General features: G+C 41.4%; 1 protein-coding gene across 3 annotated transcripts in view; it reads right to left on the bottom strand.

Annotated features, from left to right (window-relative positions):
- The window catches only part of itpr1b (inositol 1,4,5-trisphosphate receptor, type 1b), a 147006-nt gene that overhangs the window by 60731 nt on the left and 65446 nt on the right, over window positions 1-20829 (bottom strand). For 2 of the 3 annotated variants that reach the window (XM_066673049.1, XM_066673047.1), the window contains 3 exons: window positions 9544-9591; window positions 8491-8620; window positions 6956-7143 (listed from right to left, as the gene is read on the bottom strand). In XM_066673049.1, the coding sequence (XP_066529146.1) occupies window positions 6956-7143; window positions 8491-8620; window positions 9544-9591 (366 nt within the window). Of the gene's footprint in view, window positions 1-6955; window positions 7144-8490; window positions 8621-9543; window positions 9592-13186; window positions 13229-19490; window positions 19527-20829 lie in introns of all 3 variants that reach the window. The other variant, XM_066673048.1, reaches the window with a different exon arrangement.

Genomic DNA, 20829 nt, shown 5'->3' on the forward strand with positions numbered 1-20829 from the left:
ATTAGTCCTGATATGATGTGGAGTCATATCAGTATCCACAGATCGGCAGCGGACTGGCCAAAATCCTCACCTAATTCAATTAAATGACTTCTCTATTTGGGTCACATCAGTGTCACTGCAGCGCTGAGAATGACCCATCCCCCAAATCAAAACCCGCTCTGTGGGGGTCCTGAGAGCTGAAGAACAGGATGAAAGAGGACAGATGACATATGCAGAGCAACAAATGCACTACAGCCTGTTACTGTAGAACTACAAAGTGATTCTACAATGTCAGTGGATGTGACAAAATGGACAGTGTGTGTAGGGACAGAGAGGTAGCTCATTTTTTGGCTGATCTTTTGTTTAAGTATGTAAAAATAATGTAAAATAATCACTAAAATAAATTAATGCCAACTGTATAAATTTGAAAAACATATCAATGTACCATCGCCCTCCAATTAAAAACATGTCGCTTCATTTTTGTGGATGTTTAGTTTACATTTGAACACAGTAGCTGTCCCTCACACTGTGTGCTGATGTCATGATGAATTGACCAATAAAAATGCTCTAAAATTACTTGGAATAAAACATTTAACTGATAGTTAAGAAAGTTTTTTTCCCTTCTCCTGTAAAGCTACTATTTTAGAAGACACGTGTTTTTAATTGAGGGCAGCACAGTGGCAGTGGACCAGGAGGTTGTGGGTTCGAGTCCCACTATACTATATATAGTAACTGTCCAATTAAAAACATTCATTATCTGTAACCGCTTATCCAATTCAGGGTCGCGGTGGGTCCAGGGCCTACCTGGAATCATTGGGCGTAAATAATATTGCAGAAGAGAAGATACAAACAGATGGTCTGGGTGGTGTAGCAATAGCCGCAAAGACTACCATAAACGCCTTGATGTAGACGAGTTAGTGTGGGAGGGTGAAAACTTCCTTTCCACTGAGCGTACAAGGAAACAAAACTAGCCCACACCTCACCTTTCTATTAACCTTTCTCTAATCCAATTGAGCAGGTTTAAGCTTCTCCAACAGTAACAGTAAACTACACAGAGCCATGGTTTTAAATATGACTGTTACCAAGACCTGGTTTTCTGGTGAAACACTTCCAACACAAAAGCAGATGTGGTCTCACGAGTTCCTATTACAGAGATAAACAAGCATGCAGTATAAAATATACTTCTCAAAATGAGTTCATTTGCCCTTGGAGTTCTGGCAGAAGGCTTGTGAGGCTGCAGGAGCCAATCAGATGCCTTTTACTCACTGCGACACCTGTGGAGCTACAGATGCTTCAGGCAAAGCTATAAGCAAATCCACTCTTTCATTTCATAACAGGGTTTCAGTATCACCTCTCCATTACCGAGTCCAGGGTCAACAGACTTTCAGCGTTCGGAACTGAAAGTGACACTGCATGCGGTTGGCAGAGTCTGGCTAAAGGGGCTTAACGCTCCGCTAGCGTTTCACTAATGGGCAAAGACTGGTCATGCCAGGGTCAGAAAGAGAGTGTGTGAAAAAATAAAAACATGATCCTCTCTCTCTCTTTCTTTATTGAAGTATATATCTGTGTAGCAGAACACTTCTGCATAGGAAAGTCCCTCATTAGTGAGGTGAGTGAGTCCAAACTGGGCGTAGAGCAGAAACACTGGCATGTAAAGAACGTCATCCAGCACGCAAACAATAATGCATTAAAAGTTACAAAAACTCCTAATCTACTGACAAGAGGAAATGACACACACTTTACCACACATTCTTTTCTGTTAATCACACAGAAAGCAAAATATGAAATATAAAATATGCAGTAGCATTTGTTTTATATCCTGCGTTAAACCTACTCAAAATACAGAAGTGTGTTCCCTGCAGTGGACGTGTACTTTCCAAAGCGGCTCCTGAAACAGAGTAATTTACTCCCGTTTTGATGTAAAAAGCAGGTTCCACTCTTCTAGGAAGGTTTTACGCTACCTGTGTATTAGTAATGTTAGTTCTAGATCAAAAGCGTCACTCCTACTCATCACAAAAGCATAAGGTGGGTCTCCATCTCCCCAGAAAAAAAAGCTCCACCGCTCCACAGACCAAAGCTGGAGCAGTTCATACACCTCTAGTAGATTATTGGCATTTAGCATTTGATCTTGGGCTTAGTTGGGCTTCAATCAGTCTTCAATACATTCCTATGGAGACTATTATGGACAACTGAACATGTATCCACAACAACTGCACCTTAGGGGTGCCCAAACATCTGCACACAGAGCTACAGAGCTGGAGGTACCAGGGGTCATGACCTGGCCCAGATCTCTTTCTGTTCACAAACACCCCTTTTTCTGCTCGCTGCTACTGACACACAAACACTCCTCCTCCTCCTCGATTAGTTCCCTTTCTCTCCATCTCCCATCACCTCTATATTCTTACACTCATTCCCTCCACATTGCCCCTCCGTCTCCCCTCCGTTGGCCCAGCTACCACCTCGGATTACCTCGAAAACAAACAGGCACAAACAAACAAGCTGAGCTCTGGGAGAAATGAGCGAGTGTGTTTTCGTCCTGATTTCGTCCTTAAACAAAAAGCTCCTCTGTGAGAGAAGCAGGGCAGCAGGCCGCCCCTTACACAACACACAGCAATGTGATGTATCTGCTGATACCGTTTAGATTCACTCAGTGCCCCACACCTCAGTGCCACCACACTCACACACACACACACACACATGCACCTTGGGTAGTGGGGATATTGAGTCATGCCAGCATCACCATGGAAACTAATGGACAGAAAAAAGGCCAGACCTTGACTCAAGCCCAGTAGATGCCTTCAGAATGAGGTAATAGGTGTGTGTGTGTGTGTGTGTGTGTGTGTAATGTAATATGTGAATTTAAGAAAATGTTATGTCTCGTGGTGACTGTCAAACCAAACTACAGCACAGACTGGTCAGTGAGAGAATGACCATGAGAGAGAGAGAGAGAGAGGAAAAAGTGGAAAGAGAGAGGGAGTTCACTGCGAATGCAGAAATGGAACAGAAGGAGTAGAAATCCTCGTAATGAGTAAAGAGCTGTAAATCCCCTCTTAACTCTGAATAGAGAGAGAGAGAGAGAGAGAGAGACAGCACCTCACACTCTTGACACACACACACAAACACACAGACACACGCTCACTCTCTCATGTGGCTTTGACATCCGTCCCCTGACAAACCCCAGTGATGACTGTGCAGTCATCGCACACACGACTGAACTTCAGGCCACCGTAGCAGCTCTACGGGGCACACACACACACACACACACACACACATATATATATATATATATATATATATATATATATATATATATATATATATATTTATATATATATATTTATATATATATATATATATATATATATATATATTTATATATATATATATATATATATATATATATATATATATATATATATAAAATGTGTGCTATTTTATATAACATAATGCCCTGTCACTGCTGTAAAGACTTCACAGGTAAAAAGAAAAACACAACGCTTGAGTCATTTTCATCAGAAACATCACTTTAAAATTCAAGTTTAAAATATTCAAGTAAAATCACTGCTGAAACCTCTCTCTCTGTCTCTCTCTCTCTCGCCTGTCTGAGTCTCCCTCCTCTCTCCCTCCCCTCCCTCTTTCTGTCCTCTCTGCCCTGGTTCCGGCAGTGAGCAGCGACCCGGTTTGAGCATGTGTGTGTGTGTGTGTCTGTGTGTGTGTGGCTTATGTAACAGGCACTCATGTGAGCAGCTTTGTGTGAGAGCCTGCTGGAAGTCAGGGGAGCATCAGGTAGAATGGCTATGCAAATAACAAGCCCATTACGCAACAGGATCTGTTTGTGCAAGCGCGCACACACACACGCATGCACACACAAACACACACACAATGCATACTAACACAGACACACAAAACAGAACCCATGAGACACGCAAAACAATACCCGCAAAACAATAAACCTCACCAAGCCATGAAACGTAATTGCTCCACAATCACTCTCTCTTTTCCTCCACCGCCCCTACCCACCCAATCGCCTGCGTACAATCTTGCTGTGTGGTTAGCAGAGTGCCAGTTGCCACAGTAACGCAGGGGTTGGGCTCGGGGGGCAGACAGTGACGTGAGGAGCTTCTCACTGCTGGAGCTATCCCAGAAGACATTTAGGGCACCTCACGTTTGGTGCAAACAGCAATGTCCATCGCGTCTCGATACACTTTTCTGCGCATACCTCAGATATTGTCATAAACATTGTACATAAACACTGACCAGCTGTAACGAGAGTACAATAAGGATTGTATAAAGTGATGAATTTTTAAATATGACAATACTCTGCAATCCAGAACTAAACACAGTGACACAAATACATTCACAACGTTATGTTTTTACAATACTCCTCATCATTTATATCTTCTCGTGTATATGTACTACTTGTAGTCATCCAAACACCCCTCAGCTGCATGTGGAACTGGAAGTATCATGAAAATATTTTCAAGTATCTTGACACTAGATTTTGGCCATATCAACCACACCATGTATATTTCTGTTTATCTATCTATCCCTGAGTACACTTTGCCTCTGGGTATATATCTTTTTCAAATCCAGGACTGGAAAGCACCAGTCATGGAAGTTCATTTGGATAATTTCCCAGCTCAAACAAACCTGAGTTAACACAGGTTAACAAATACTGGCACTGACCAATCCAATGGCTCATTTCCACTGCATAGCACCTACTCAGCTTGGCTTTGCTTAGCCATCAAATTTGGTCCTGGTCCTGTAACCGGGTTCTTTTCAGTCCCTGCTCTCTCGTGGGGCCGAGTGAGCCGAGTCAGGACTAAACCGTGACGTGTAAACCTTGTAGAGCACTAATTGTCCAGAGAAAGTCGTCATTTTACGCCACACAATGCGGACGTCCAGCACAAACTTTAAGCAGAAAACACATTTGTTTTTATCCGACTCATAATGGCAGCTCGGAAAATTACGCCGTGGTCTTTTGAAGAGGTTCATACGCTCTTTGTATCAGTGGTCGACGAAAGAATCCAGGGAGAGGTGGGCATGCAACAAGGAAAATCTCGGCTGATCTGTCAGTACCAAAAAAAAAAAAAAAAAAAAAATTTGCAAGGGAGCTGTGCTAGTGGAAATGCATCCAGGGACTGGGGCTGAAAATCGTGTTGAGCTGTGCTGAGCCAAGTCGAGTAGGTACCACACAATGGAAAACACCACAAAATTTGTGCCACAAATTCATGCAAACTTTAACAAGGTTAGACAGGCTAGTTTAGTTACATTTAGGCTGGAGCTTATTACAGCAGAACGATTTGAGGAATATCAGGTTGGGTGGAATTTTTACTTGTCCAACCTTACAACAGCTGCTAGGAAAGAATGCATTTGTGAGTGAGTAATGAAGTTCAAAAGGCCCCTGATGTAGTCAGCCCTTCACCACTATCTTACTCATTCTACACCATATGTAGTTTCTTATTAAGGCTCGATTGATATCCTGCTTGTCCCTGGCCCTCTCTTCCAAAACAGCCAATAAACTCATGATCAATCACTTGAGGTCTTCCCAATTCTATCAGATCAATATCATCCAGACATGAGATGCTGTTAAACCAGACAAGACCATGGTTGACCACTTTGTGTAAATTTAAACATGGTGTGTATCTGCTAAAGGTACATGGGGCTACTGGTGGATATACCTCACATTACCTACTCCCTGAGAGAGAGAGGGAAGATCTTTCAGCTGGTCTACAGATTTGTATCTTTACAATAAAAATGTTACTGTACCTTGACAATAAAAAAATTTAACAGCTCCAGGGGCCTGGAGGTTGTGGGTTCGATTCCCCCTCGGGGTGACTGTCTGTGAGGAGTTGGTGTGTTCTCCCCGTGTCCGCGTGGGTTTCCTCCGGGTGCTCCGGTTTCCTCCCACAGTCCAAAAACACACGTTGTAGGTGGATTGGCGACTCAAAAAGTGTCCGTAGGTGTGAGTGTGTGAGTGAATGTGTGTGTGTGTGTGTCCGTGTTGCCCTGTGAAGGACTGGCGCCCCCTCCAGGGTGTATTCCTGCCTTGCGGCCAATGATTCCAGGAAGGCTCTGGACCCACCGCGACCCTCAATTGGATAAGGGCTTACAGAAAATGAATGAATGAATGAAATGAATAGGACAACTGTCAGGACCAACCACAATACATTTTAAGTTACCTTGAAACATCAAGTTAAAAGTTTCTTTTGAATTAATCAAAATAATTGATCCAAAATTATTTGTAATAAAGTTTCTTTACACAGGCCTTTCCTTAAAATGTAACCATGTTTACTCTGTCTCCTGACAAAGCTACAATTTCAGAGATAGAATCTTAAGGTCGACTCGACGCAGAGTGAGCGTTTGTGAGCGTTTAAACTTCTGCATTGGTGTCTAAGACACTCTGCAATTATGCCGCCACACCACTAGGGCTGAATCTCAAACATCTTCCTCTACACTATGTAGTATACAATGTTGTGGTGTGGTAGAATTATTTTATAAGTCTTTAAAGTACACTATGTAGGGAGTATGTCATTGTTTGGGACAGAGCAGAGTTTACCTGAGGTGCCAGGAAAGTAACTAATACAAAGCCAGCATGTTTTTCCTGTGTAGTATCGCTTCTCGTGGAGTTATTTTTTTTCCTGGAGACCTCCACATTTTTACTTTGTTCAAAATTTCTTTTCATCCCTGAAGCCCACACCATGTCTCAGGAAATATGTTGCTGTGTGTGGAGGAGAAGAGTTCATGTTCCTGTACTTCTTTGGTTCAGCATAAAACAATATCTGCGTTGACGCATTGCGGCGTAGGGTCGATGCAGAAGTATAAATTGGGCTTTAGGTCGGACACACAATGATATAAATCCATGGACTTAAACATGATAAAAAGGGCAGAAGCATATGGAAGAACAGAACAAAAAACAAAGAGTAACAGGATTACAGAAGATACACAGAGAAACAGTGTGGTATTTGGCTCATACCTGTATGACTGTGTTTCCTCCCTCCAGCAAAGCGATGGCCAGTAAGATGCTCTCCTGGAAGATTCGGTCACTGGTGGCGTTCATGATGAGGTCAATGACCAGGTCAGATGCACCCTCCTTGTCCAAGTGACACTGCACCTCGGCCAGGCTCATCTCCCCTCTGCCTCCCCCTGAACCTCCAGCCACTGCTGAGCACAGAAACAGGAGACAGACCGATTCAGACTCTGATTTAGGGCCAGAAGTACGTTGGATTCAGACTCAGAAACAATCTCATACACATGCAAGGAAAGAGAGTTATGCAAGGAAGAAGAAATGGAAAGAAGAATACAAGAAAAGAAAAGGGAACTTTAACTCAACATTTCTAACACAGAGATTGTATCTTAAAGAATCTAAATTATTTCTTTTTATATTACTCTGAAATCCACTTATAAAGTTTGCAGAGGTTTATGTAACAAAAAGGGTCATAATCTATTTTTCCATGACCGTTTCTATAGTTAAAAGCGGCATTTGTGATCCAGAACTAATCATTCAACATCAGTATCTGACCTCAGCAATGTTCATGAGGCTGAATGCCAAGAAATCCTCACAGTAATGTCCTCACATCTAGTAGTGGCAGTTATGGCAGGGAACGTCAAACAGATCCGCTTTATTTCAAAGAAAATTTGGATGAATGTCCACAAACTTTTGGCCACATAAGGTATGTTTTGAAGCTTTAGCAATGTGTTTTCTTTATTATTATTTTTAAACACACACACACACACTTCCTCCAGTAGGTTTGACTGCAGGCTATTCCCACAGGAAGCGTGGGCACCCTGTTCCCGTTGCCTGGCAACAGCAGAGATGGCGCTGACTACATGGGATACGTAATCAAGTGTGACAAGGGGCAAGGAGAAGAGAGGGAGAGAGAGAGAGAGAAAGAGAGGTGAACAGATAGAGACAATACGAAGAGATGAGGTTTAACAAAGAGACAGATGGACAGAGAGCAGAAGGATTAAGGTAGAGATAGAGGTATAATGAGAAAGACGAAAAGATGAACAGAAGGAGGGAGGAGCAATGAGATGTGTAACAGAGATATGGAAGGGGCAGATTGAATGTAAGTCTGGAGACTGACCCTTTGGTCATCACAATAGAAAAGCGGGGCCAATCAAATGGGAGGCTCTGGGGCAGCTGTACATGAGCCTAAGGTCCCCATGCTCAGTGCCAAGTGTAGGCTAGAGGGGTATAAAGCCCCCATTGGAACTGTGAATTGTGGGTAGTCTGGAACAAGCTGGGAGTCATGTTTGTGTGGTCCAGAACTATGTTTGTGTATAAGTGCCTGACTTTAGTAAAGTTCACATGGCTGTGTGCCATCAAATCCTCACAGGCATGTTGTGCCACAGGCACCTGGCGTAAAACCTTCCCTGAAGAGGGCAGAATAAATGTAGGTGTTTGACCAGTAAAACCCTACAGAGAGCATATGAACATTATTCATATTCATGTAATATCGTGTACCACATATAAAAAACACACACTGATACACACACACACACACACACCAGTGGGAGGTTTGCTCTGTCCCCCCGGAGCCAGGGGTCCATTGCTGAAGCTGGTCAGACTGTCTCTCCGCCCACCTGGCTTGAAGTTACCATAATAACGGTTGACAAGGATCTGCCTCAAAGCTTCACCCTGGTAACAGAAAAGGAGGCGGAGTCAAATATGGACTGGTTTGTGACATCACCGCTCAGACACCTCTCAGCAAACTGCTCAGGTCTATTTATATTCTGAACAAATAACAAAAAAAATAAAAATAAAGAAAAACACAATAAAGAAAATAAAATGCACAGGCACCTCGTCTTCTTCATTTTAGTCCCAATGTTTTTTTTAAGTACATTGTGTAGAAATGTGCTAATGGGTAAAAATAAGTACAGAAACTCAGAAATCATTTTGTTCTATGGAGTTGCTTTTGCTTTGACCGCTGTGCATCTATTGAACCTTTTAACATGTTGTTAGAGCTGGGACTAACTCTCCTAACTAATGACTTCTTACAGGACACTTCCATTTCTAGTGCTGCATACTTCATCTGGACTGTGGAGCTGTGTTTTGATTGGCAGTCCTGTACTGAGCCTCATTCAGAAGGAAGCCTGCTAGTCTGGTCTGAAACACTCCTGGGGCTATAGACTGGAGGAATGGATATATGAACCTGACATCACAAAAACTGGATTTTACTGTAGCTTTATTTCCATATATGAGGGAGTGAATGGAACATTATGAAACTTTAACTACATCACACTCAAAATCTGATCAATGTGAGGTTTACAGGGGTCCTTTAAATCTTTGCAGTTTGATTTTCAACAACAGATTATATTAATCCAAACAAAAGCTGGAGAATCACAAGTCAAATCACCCCTAATAAAGCTGGAAATCTAAGATACAACCTTCACACAGTACACACACAGTTTACAATGGTCATTTCCCTGCTGGAGGCGTCTGTGAGAGGGCAGTTAGTAGAGGCAGCAGCGTGTGGGGGTGTGCGGATGAGGGGCATGCTGCTGGAGCAGGGGTCAGTCTCAGGCCAAGTGTCCGAGCCCTGAAGCTCTGAAGCTACCTACCCGCTTCTGATCCTCCAGTTGCTTCTGGGGCTGGTTGGGATCAAGATCCTGAGAGCAAGGCGAGTTAGCAGGAAGCCGAAAAGAAGAGGAGGAGGAGGAGGAGGAGGAAAAGGAGGATTGGGAGGGAAAAAAAGTATCCGGGAGAACAGAAAAGAAAGGAGGGATTAATTCGGTGCACATTAGTCATTTTCATGACATGCAAGCAAAAGTGGGACAGATTACATCATGCAGTTAAATGGAGGACATGAGGAGTGCGCGCGTGTATGTATGTGTGTGTGTGTGTGTGTGTGTGGGAGATGGGAGGGAGCAGATTCACGGGAAACATAACCGTGCAAAACAAGCACTGATTTCTCTAAAAACACAACACAACCCAGGCAAGAGGAAATATGAAGGGAGAACCACAAAAACTCAAATAAATAAAAAAATAAAATAAAATAAAAACATGGTGTAGAAGATATTTCAGAATAAAAATTTTCAAGATAAAATCTCAGATCTAGAGCTTAGAAATGCATTTTGAAGGGTGTTCTTAGAACAGAGGTTAAAATTCAAGACTTGAAAAACTTTTATTTAGACTGATCAGTAATACGCAAAAGTTTGGATGCTGCATGTTTTCTAAGTGAATATTGAACTCTATAGAGGTCACACATCAAGATTTTGCCAGTAATTTATTTCAAATTTAAACATTCATTTACTGTCTGTAAGCGCTGATCCAGGTCAGGGTCGTGGTGGGTCCGGAGCCTAGCCAGAATCATTGGGCGCAAAGCAGGAATACAACCCACAACCTCCAGGTCCCTGGAGTTGTTTGACCGCAACACTACCTGCTGCGCCACTGTACTGCCCCCAAATTTTTACATGGAAAAATAAAAATATATAAGATATCTCTATATCTTATATTGTCAGTTTACTAAATATAAAGTACTAAAGTACTAAAGTACTAAACTAAAGTAAAATATATTTCTGCTTCACAATATCTATCTAGACATGTGTTATCTGTGGTGAATGTGAACTTATTTCCTCTTGATCAGTTTAACAATATAATTTGCACAAAAACTTTTGCACATGACTGAAAACAAAACAGATCCTGTGACCTCTGTGTGTGTGTGTGTGTGGGAGATGGGAGGGAGCAGATTCACGGGAAACATAACCGTGCAAAACAAGCACTGATTTCTCTAAAAACACAACACAACCCAGGCAAGAGGAAATATGAAGGGAGAACCACAAAAACTCAAATAAATAAAAAAATAAAATAAAATAAAAACATGGTGTAGAAGATATTTCAGAATAAAAATTTTCAAGATAAAATCTCAGATCTAGAGCTTAGAAATGCATTTTGAAGGGTGTTCTTAGAACAGAGGTTAAAATTCAAGACTTGAAAAACTTTTATTTAGACTGATCAGTAATACGCAAAAGTTTGGATGCTGCATGTTTTCTAAGTGAATATTGAACTCTATAGAGGTCACACATCAAGATTTTGCCAGTAATTTATTTCAAATTTAAACATTCATTTACTGTCTGTAAGCGCTGATCCAGGTCAGGGTCGTGGTGGGTCCGGAGCCTAGCCAGAATCATTGGGCGCAAAGCAGGAATACAACCCACAACCTCCAGGTCCCTGGAGTTGTTTGACCGCAACACTACCTGCTGCGCCACTGTACTGCCCCCAAATTTTTACATGGAAAAATAAAAATATATAAGATATCTCTATATCTTATATTGTCAGTTTACTAAATATAAAGTACTAAAGTACTAAAGTACTAAACTAAAGTAAAATATATTTCTGCTTCACAATATCTATCTAGACATGTGTTATCTGTGGTGAATGTGAACTTATTTCCTCTTGATCAGTTTAACAATATAATTTGCACAAAAACTTTTGCACATGACTGAAAACAAAACAGATCCTGTGACCTCTGTGTGTGTGTGTGTGTGTGTGTGTGTGTGTGTGTGTGTGTGTGTGGAGTGGGATTTCAGGAGGGTGGACTGGCTCTGTAGGGCACAGTGAAACCATGTTAATTACATAAGAGCATCTGAGGCTGCCAAGGTGAAAAAAGCCGGCCAGGAGCGAGGGAAGAGAGAAAGAGGAAAAAAAAAAAATGAAAAAACCCTGCTTTATCCAGATTACATAATAGAGCCTGTGCACTAGTGACACAGAGCACAGCCCATGCCCCCATCTGCCATGGAAAAACACCCAGCCACGCACACATACACATACACAAACACTCACCAGAAAGGACATCAGTGTGAATATTGCTCCAAAAAGCGGGGCATGGATATGAGCTAGGCCAAGAAACCCAAGAACGAGGTCATGGCCCAATTACCAACAAAGCGCAGATTCACCCTGGAAACACCACACTGTACTGTTCATGCTGGAGACCGGCCGATACATCGCCTTATTTCTGAATGGGACCAATATCAGGAGAAACTTCGGCTCCTGTAACAAATTGGCCCTTAAATAGCACTCCCTCTCAGTGTGTGAAGCGACATTGTGAGGCAGTGGAGTATTTGATTAGTTAAAGCTATGTAATCTACTTTTAGATATGCCATACTTCTTTTAAAGAATCAGTATGGGACTAGTATCTGTGTCTGCAGACATTCAATGTTTAAAGCAACTCTAGGTAGTACATTTACTTTTAAAATGACAGCTTCAAAATCTTTGTGATGCTCCACTGAGCTGTAGAAGGGAGAATAGAGCCTCTGTCATTTCTACTCCAGGCTCAACACTGCAGCAATTGCAAAAGGTAACTTTTTTAGGTTTCCGATTCCCCCCCTCCTTAGAGTTCAGGAAAGTGCTGCAATAATAAATTACTCTGTAACTGTAATCTTTTACAGTCCACTACTCAATCTAGGGCTTGAAAGATATTTCATATGTTAATGTACACATAAAACACTACTTAGTTAGTTTTTGATTTTATTATGTATTTATTTTTCTTTCTTTCTATCTTTCTTTGAAGGTTGGGTTTCAGAGTTTGTGTCATATTTGGGCCTCAATTTCAAGCATGTACCTCTACATATAGCACTGATTCAAAGAGTAATTGTGCCACCTCCATTGGATGTGTAAACATATATGTGCATTTATGACATTTTCAGGAACATGGATAGCTCTGGTGGAGCCCAGTTGTGCAAGGTTTCCCTCTATGCATAATATTTGGAAAGCTGTGTGTTCTGTGTGAGAGTGTGTATGTGTGCGTTAATGTTGTGGTACACAGGTTGTATTGCCCCCCCCCTAGTTCCATGGGTAAAAATGGCTCTGATTGGCCTTTTAGATGTAAATGCGTGCACTATTATGTGTATTCTTTGAACGGTGGTGCTTTGAACCCATTGGCAGCGTAGAAAACAAGTCTGATGCTGCTGTTTATGTGCATGTTTTGCATGGATGAGATCAGCAATGGTTCTGTCTTTATTATTTGTGCATTAGTGGTATGCATCCCCATGACAGGGCCTAAAAGAGGCCTAATGGAGCTTGTGTGGGTGTGTGTTTTTTGGTGATGGAAGCAGAAATTCTTCTGACAGGGGGCTGGAGCACTAATGAAATGCACCTACACTTTACAGGACCTACAGGACGGATCAACTACACTCTACAACGACCCATATTCCAGCAGTGCACCTATGCAGAATGCACAGAGACGAATATGGGTGTTGAACACACCTCGGCAAGGCCTTCTGGCTCGGGAGGAGGAGGAGGGACCAGCTAATGGAGACAAAAGAGCTAAGAGTTAGTGAGTAAACATGGAAACACCTCCCACCTTCAAAAACACTTTGACCTTCTCTAACCTGAGGCACTCAGGGTGTATGCAAAAGTCTGGGCATACTCAAACCTTTCACTGATTTTTCAGGGTGAAAACAGGTTTAAAACAAACTTCAGTGTGATACTAGGGTAGTCCCAGTACAATATTTAAAAACAGGGTGCACATTTGTCTGTATTATGGCTTATAAAAGAGTCTGAAGTCTGTTGAAAGTCAGGAGAGCGCACATGACCCGACCCTCTCCTGAGAGGAATCTAAGGAGAACGCAGGCACACTTGACTGGAGACTAAAACTAAATACAGCTCTAACGCAGCGCTCAGTCCTGAGGGCTCTCGTCCTTTGAGAGGCTATATTAGGATCCAAAGTCGTCTCACGGCTTATATAACGAAAGCTTATCATATAGGTCATCTCCAAGACTAGACTCAACATGCACCCAGAGAGGCACACACACACACACACACACGGGCTGTACAGCTCGTACATAAACACAGGGATCAAGGGAGATGCTTCCCTCATTTCTCTATGTTAAATACACGTCTTTCCTCGTACTGAGACCATTCATCCTGGAGCTGTGTGTCCGGACTTTCAAGTATGACATAATGGAAGCAGATTAGGTCAAACGGCAGCCTGAGTCCTGGCCTAATTAACTGTTTCTTGGAGACAAATACTAGAGTACACAAAAACCCCAGAGAAAAAGTGACAAAAATAAATCTGGTGCCCACAAATCGCTGTCTTTTTGGTGCCGCACTGAAAATTCATTAACAATGTGTACACTGTTCTAAAGACTGTAATCACGTCTTGTGTTAATAATTATTTATTTGATGATTTAATCACCATAGACTAAAACGTTGTGAAGCAGAGGTTTAAAGGGCTTATTTCCAAAGTGAATATTAAGAATAACATGAAAGGAAAATAGCATTGACAGACAGTGAAATGTGTTCCCAGCCTATTCTATATAATGATTAAAATATTAATATCATATTAGCACCATTTTATATGTGGATCTGAAAAAACGTTTACTACTGCAGTGCGTAGCACCTGAGAGAGGCCCAAAGAGAAGGCCATTTGTATAAAAAAAAGCCTCATAAAATCTTACGTAAGTTACATAAATTACACTAATCTACACACCTTGCCTTAAAATCACACAATGACATTATATAAGTGCTTCATTCCAATCACAACTGACATCATATCCTCACCAGCCTTCGTAAATGTATGTCAAGTTCATACTGAAGTGTGTACGTACACCTGTGAGTGTGTGTTTTGTCCTTTATATTCATGCAGGTATTATTGCATTTAGTGTGTAAAAAAAAAAAAAGAAAAAAAAGACAATTAAAAGAATACAATTCACAAACAGAAGAACGTGAACAACCAGTTGTAGTTATAAAACATGCAAGTGCAGGGGAGTGAATTAGCAAAGCACAAAGCATGCACTACCGCACTACAATCGAACAGCAGAACTTCATCTGTCAAATACAAGTCTAGATACCTGCTCCAGACTACAGAACACAACATCAGACTTCACATTTAATCAGCTGACTTTCAGAGCTCTGAACACAGCACTGAAAACCGGATATATTTAACACACAGCTCACAATCACAGCTAACACATGGGTGATGCACACACACACACACACACATACACACAAAGTAACTCCATTGTGAATACATGAAAAAGAGACACTGAGACATGGTTATACTCTGAGATCAGACTCTAAGCGGCAGTGAGATCAGACTCTGAGCTGCCTCCATATTGCAAAGAGATCAGATATTGGATTGGCACTGAGCTACAGAGTGATTGAACTCTGAGGTGGCTCGGAGCTGCAGAGAGATCAGACTCTAAAAGAGGGCTAAAAGAGGGGCACATCGAGCTGTGACGCACAATGCTGCACTGTGACTAATATCACAACCAAGCAGGAATGTCCCTTTCTGCAAACTCCTCTACAGCTGGAAAAAAAAACCTGCAATGCGACCTAGGTGTGAGCCATGAATGTCCCTCTCTGTCCACTGTGTCAAGAGTTATCCGCTTAACAGAAATATAACGACTCAAAGAAATCAGACCCGGAATCAGTTTTATTTTCCATTTCCTCTCAAGCAATACAAAGAAACTCATGCAAAAGTCAGCAGCAAGAACAAGAGGCTGGATAATGACAACAGGGTAAAGTTGCAGGAAGGTCATGTTAAGAAGAATAGCTTTATTAAAGTTTGTTTATGACAGAAGATCTGACAAACTCCTATGACATAAAAAGTAGGAAACAATATACACATTATATAATAAAAATGTGTGGATATATTAAGCAGACATATTTAGCAACTAAAAGTGCTAAAATAATTCCTAATGAGGAATAGCTCTAAATTGTAAAAACAAAACCAATGCCAACCCCTTCCAAAGTCTTTAGTGGAAAATAAACTCAAGCCTTAAAATGGCTTCATTCCAACACAAGAAACTGTTTAAAGCAGCTAAATATTTTAAGCGCGACGAGCTGGAGATTTTTAAATATGCATCAGTCAAATAGACAAAAAACTGACTGCAGAATTATTGAGGATGTAGGATCTAATCCACGCTTCATCAAGCCTCTGAGCGCTACTGAGTCATCATTACAGCAACTACATTTAGAGCCAGAACATTACACCCAAATAAATTACTAAGACAATGTGATTTCGAGAACACGAGGTGGAACACGAGAAATATTTACTTTAAATTTGGGTCCAAATTCTCTGAAAAATATAAATCAAGCCTTTATTAAATATAGAAGAATGTTTATTTCTGTTAATGTATCTCTGAATAATATATTAAGATAAAAATAATTTTACATATTATTATTATGTACAAAAAATACCAGTCCTGTTGAAAAATCACTACTCTCAGAATTGTATTTGTGGCACCAGGGTCAGCGTGTCTGTAATGTGAGATAAATATAATACATCAAATAATTTTTATGGTAAATTAACTGTATAAACAAACTCATAGATGTAAGTGTGTGTGTGCGTGTGTGTCTTGTTTGACAGAAGCAGTAAATTTACTGCATCACAAACAGAAACAGAAAGAGTTAACAGGTGAGAGCAGACTTTAAAATGAACCAATGCCCCTTCAAACAATCCTGCTTTAGCACCCACAGTGTGTGCGTGTGTGTGTGTGTGTGTGTGTGTATCTCTCAGTAAACAGCCCCCGCCACACTTTTATTGGCAATTACTGCAGAAGGTCACACATCAGCAGAGAGACTGAATTCCAGGAAAAAAAAAAGAAAGAAAAAAGAGGCAAGCGGCAGGTCTTATGTAACCGCTGCCGGAGAGCTGGCGACCGCCCAGGAATCGTGCAGCACGCACACACACACACACACACACACACACACAGGAAGGAAACTGGGACACGGCAGCTCACACAGACAGACATGAACACATCTCCTCCTACTGGACACTGAACGCACTGCAGAGGATTCCACCAACACACACACACAGACACACACAGTCAAAGGAGTACCACACACAGAGAAAGAGAGAGACCTGGAAAAAGAGAGTTGAGAGAGGCTGGGAAAGAGAAATATGAAATAGAACAAGTGCTGAAGAGAGAAAGTGGCACAAAGACAGACAGAGAGAAAGAAGACAGACAGAGAAAATAGAGTCTGCAGTAGTTTAGGATTGTGATCAGATGGTAAAGACTGGTGGGAAAGGATACACACACTCACATTTTCTCACACACACAGAAAGCCACCTCACTCTTTCACATTAAACTCATCTCCATTATGTAACCTGCATGCTCAGTGCTTCACAACTGACACACACACACACACACACGGTGGATCCTAAAGCCATATTATCCCAATCCATCTTACATCACATACACACACACGGCAGGCACTGCTCTCACTCTCTCTCTCTCTGACTGTGTGTGTGTGCACATGTGTTTATGCAGGGATGAGCATACACACTCATAGACAACCTAGCAATGAATAGAGTAGATACTACCTTATGTAAGGGGGAGAGAGAGAGGGGGGAGAGAGAGAGAGAGAGAGAGAGAGAGAGAGAGAGAGAGACAGAGAGAGAGAAATGCTAAAGATGTGGAGAATTGACAGTTTGAGATACAGATAAAGAATAGAGTTAGAGATAAAGAAAGAGGAATAGGGAGATTCGGATAGAGAGAGAGATAAAAATATGAGAGAAAGAGAAAGAGAGAAATGCTAAAGATGTGGAGAATTGAGAGTTTGTTATACAGATAAAGAATAGAGTTGGAGATAAAGAAAGAGGAAAAGGGAGATTCGGATAGAGAGAGATAAAAATATGAGAGAGAGAGAGAGAGAGAGAGAGAAAGAGAGAGGGAGAGAGAGAGAGAGAGAGAGAGAGAGAGAGAGAGAGAGAGAGAGAGAGAGAGTATTTGTTTATAGATTTGCCTCAGCTCGTGCCAACAGGTCCAGAGGTGGAGTCTGTAGCAGTGTAAGGGTCACTCTGGTTCTTCATCTGCTATAAAAGCCAATGGAAGAGGCCAGAGTTATGAAATTCTCTCTCTCTCTCACCAATGTCCTGACTCAACTGCTACAAGAAATAAGTGCACCTTCAAAGAGTGTTATTAAGTACATTAAATATGACACAGTGTAGCCTAACATCGTAGGGCCTCAATGAACAGCACTGTGTCTTCCCTCAACATCCACAGCGTGTTCTTTAACAAGGCAACTAACCCCCATCTTCTGCCCAGATGCTGAGATCAAGACACAATCTTTGTCTTTAAAATGATATGTATCATGACAAATATAAAAAAAATTAAATATCTCCCACATCTGGTTTCATATTCTCTCTGCAAAACTTTCAGTAGTATCTTCATCTTAACAGAAACACCAAGATCACAGCAGCAACCTATCAGCTGTATATAATTTTCCAAACTGACACCCTCAAAGTCATGAACTTAATCTGACATTTCACCCTGAAATATATTTATCACCTACAGACAACTAACTTCCTCTCTTTATGAGCAACTATCACACACACACACACACACACACACACACACACACTTGTTCCTGTGAATTGTGATGACACTACCTAGACCTCATTATTTTGGGGAGACTTATCCTAACCTTACCCATGAGCATTACAAGCCCTAAACCCTTAACCCAACCTCTGCATCTAACGCATTCTTGGTCCCCACAGTATGATTTATTCCTGGAACACACACAATACACACACACACACACACACACACACACACACACACATATATATTAAAAGCTGGAAATCTGCCGCGCACACTGGTTCATTTACCGAATGTCCGCAAGAGCTCTCTCTCACTCTCTCACTCCCCAACTCCCCGCTCTCTCTCTCGCTCTCACACAAAACCCTGCAAAGGAGTATAAAGGCTCCTGCCTTGTCTTTTCCCATAACAGGTTTATTATAAAGGAACTAGATTTATCCATTAGAAGAATCTCTACAAATCTTGTGCAAGCATTTGTTAAAGGTCACAAATGTTTCGACACTGTTAAGAATAACCTTAAGGGAGAGGAGTAAACGAACACTAGTGATTTCCAGACGACCAAGAGAGACATCCAAACATTACGCAACCGTATTGTGTAATAAACTAATACCGGTTGTCGATAGCTGTTTACACTGTAATTTCTCTGATAAGAACATCAGGGTTTGTGATCATGCAGAGGTCAGTCAGTCGTGTTCAGAAAATCGCTCTCTGTCGTGATATCAACCAGAGGAACGTGAGAGCGCTCAGTCGCCTGAGAGGCAATAAATCCTTGGACAAACACCCAAAGTGTGTTTGCATGGAGATACGGCAGGTGACTGATTCAGGGCTGATAAGATACGGGGAGTAGCTAACCTGTTTAGCTGTTTAACATTTAATGGAAACATGCAGCACACACATAAACCAGCTAAATCTATGAACAGTAGCTGCGTGTGTGTATGTCTAGTGGTAAAATCCACACTCACGTACACACTCTCAGACATAGAGACGTACACACACACACAGACAATAGCAGTTTAACCAATACACACCATACATACCACACAACACACGTCTACACGCCACAGAAAGATCGAAGAAGAAAGGGCTGTGGTTAGGACCAACTAAACAAGACGAGAGAATAAAACAAAAGGGAAAATAACAAGAAGGAACGTAATGATAAACAGCGAGCTAGACGTCGGCTAGCTACGGCACGTAAGCACAAAGCAGAAGCCAAAAGGATGGAAAGAAAAGACAGAAAGATCAACCTCAGCCACATCCAGCTCATCGTCAAAGGCAATCAACTGCAAGAGAAGAATACAGGCCTGGGGTTAGTGGAGGGAAAGAGGCAGAACTGAACCCAAAACACACAGAGAGTGAGAGCAAGATAGCAGCATAAAGTGAGGAAGGGGAACAGTAGAAACGCACTGGAAACTACAGTGGCATGTAAACGTTTGAACACCCCTAGTCGAGTTACATGTTTTCTTGTCTAAGTGTAAATAAGTTAAAAACACTTCAACAGGGAAAATTTACACAATATTATTAAATAAAACACATCGAACATTTGATCTGTTTCAGCACATATTCATATAATAATACAGAAGTGTGTACTCTGTAAACAAAGAGTTCACATTGAAAATCAATTAAACATTTGATCAGGGGTGTTCCAAAACTTGTGCATGTGACTGTAGAATCTCAAATATTAGTGGCATTGGTCAACGCCAATCCCAAACCATATAAATGTTATACTCGGTTTCTGAGGACCGGCGCAGCACTGCAAAGTTTTCTCTCCTTTTAAGTTCATTTAATGCTCAGTTGAGACACTAAAGTGTCTGAAAACGGAGAGAACAGGGCAGGGCTGTGGTCCTCTGGGAGCAGGGTTTGGACTTGATCTAGACCAAGGCTGTGATTAGTGAGTGCAGAGACTTTTATTCAGCCAGAGGAGGCAGATTATTAATGAACAGAACATGCTTGTGGGATCTCTTCAGTCTTAAAAGATCTAAGAGTATTTTGGCCCTCTTTAAAGTTGAAAGAGATTCCTGACTGTTAAGATGTTCGTGACTTAAAAGTACTGTACGTTCCAGTACTGCTGAAATATGATGTGTAAACCAAATGACTTTGTTTTTTAAAATGCCCATAATAGGAACTCCTCTTTTAATTAATATGGCACCTAATTTAGAGGAATCCTGATTAATTTTGGAAGTACATTGTACTGTGCACCATGTTAATTCACACAAATCTCAGCAGTCAGGTTTTCTCCTAAATTAAATGGAAGTGCTTTCTTTTTCCGCAAAGAACGGTAACCCACAAACCCACATCAAACAAGGGCAAATGTTACAGAATCTGAAAGGCTGTCAGGAAGATAAGAGCGAGGGCAGAGTCCAGTTATGTGTGTGTGTCTGTATGTATGTGTGTGTGTGTGGGTATGTTATCAGTTAAATAAAGGCTGAAATATGGCACATGACTTGTAGACTGTAGCACTTGCATAACTTTTGCAGACAAGAGAGATAATGGCAATCTGCTTTTACACCGGGATGTTTTAAACAATGTTAACAGGACTCGGTGGAAAGATTTGGGGGCGGAGTGTGTATGTATGTGTGAGAGAGA

This window comes from Hoplias malabaricus, chromosome 5, assembly GCF_029633855.1.
Source record: "Hoplias malabaricus isolate fHopMal1 chromosome 5, fHopMal1.hap1, whole genome shotgun sequence".
NCBI classification, from domain to species: Eukaryota; Metazoa; Chordata; class Actinopteri; order Characiformes; family Erythrinidae; genus Hoplias; species Hoplias malabaricus.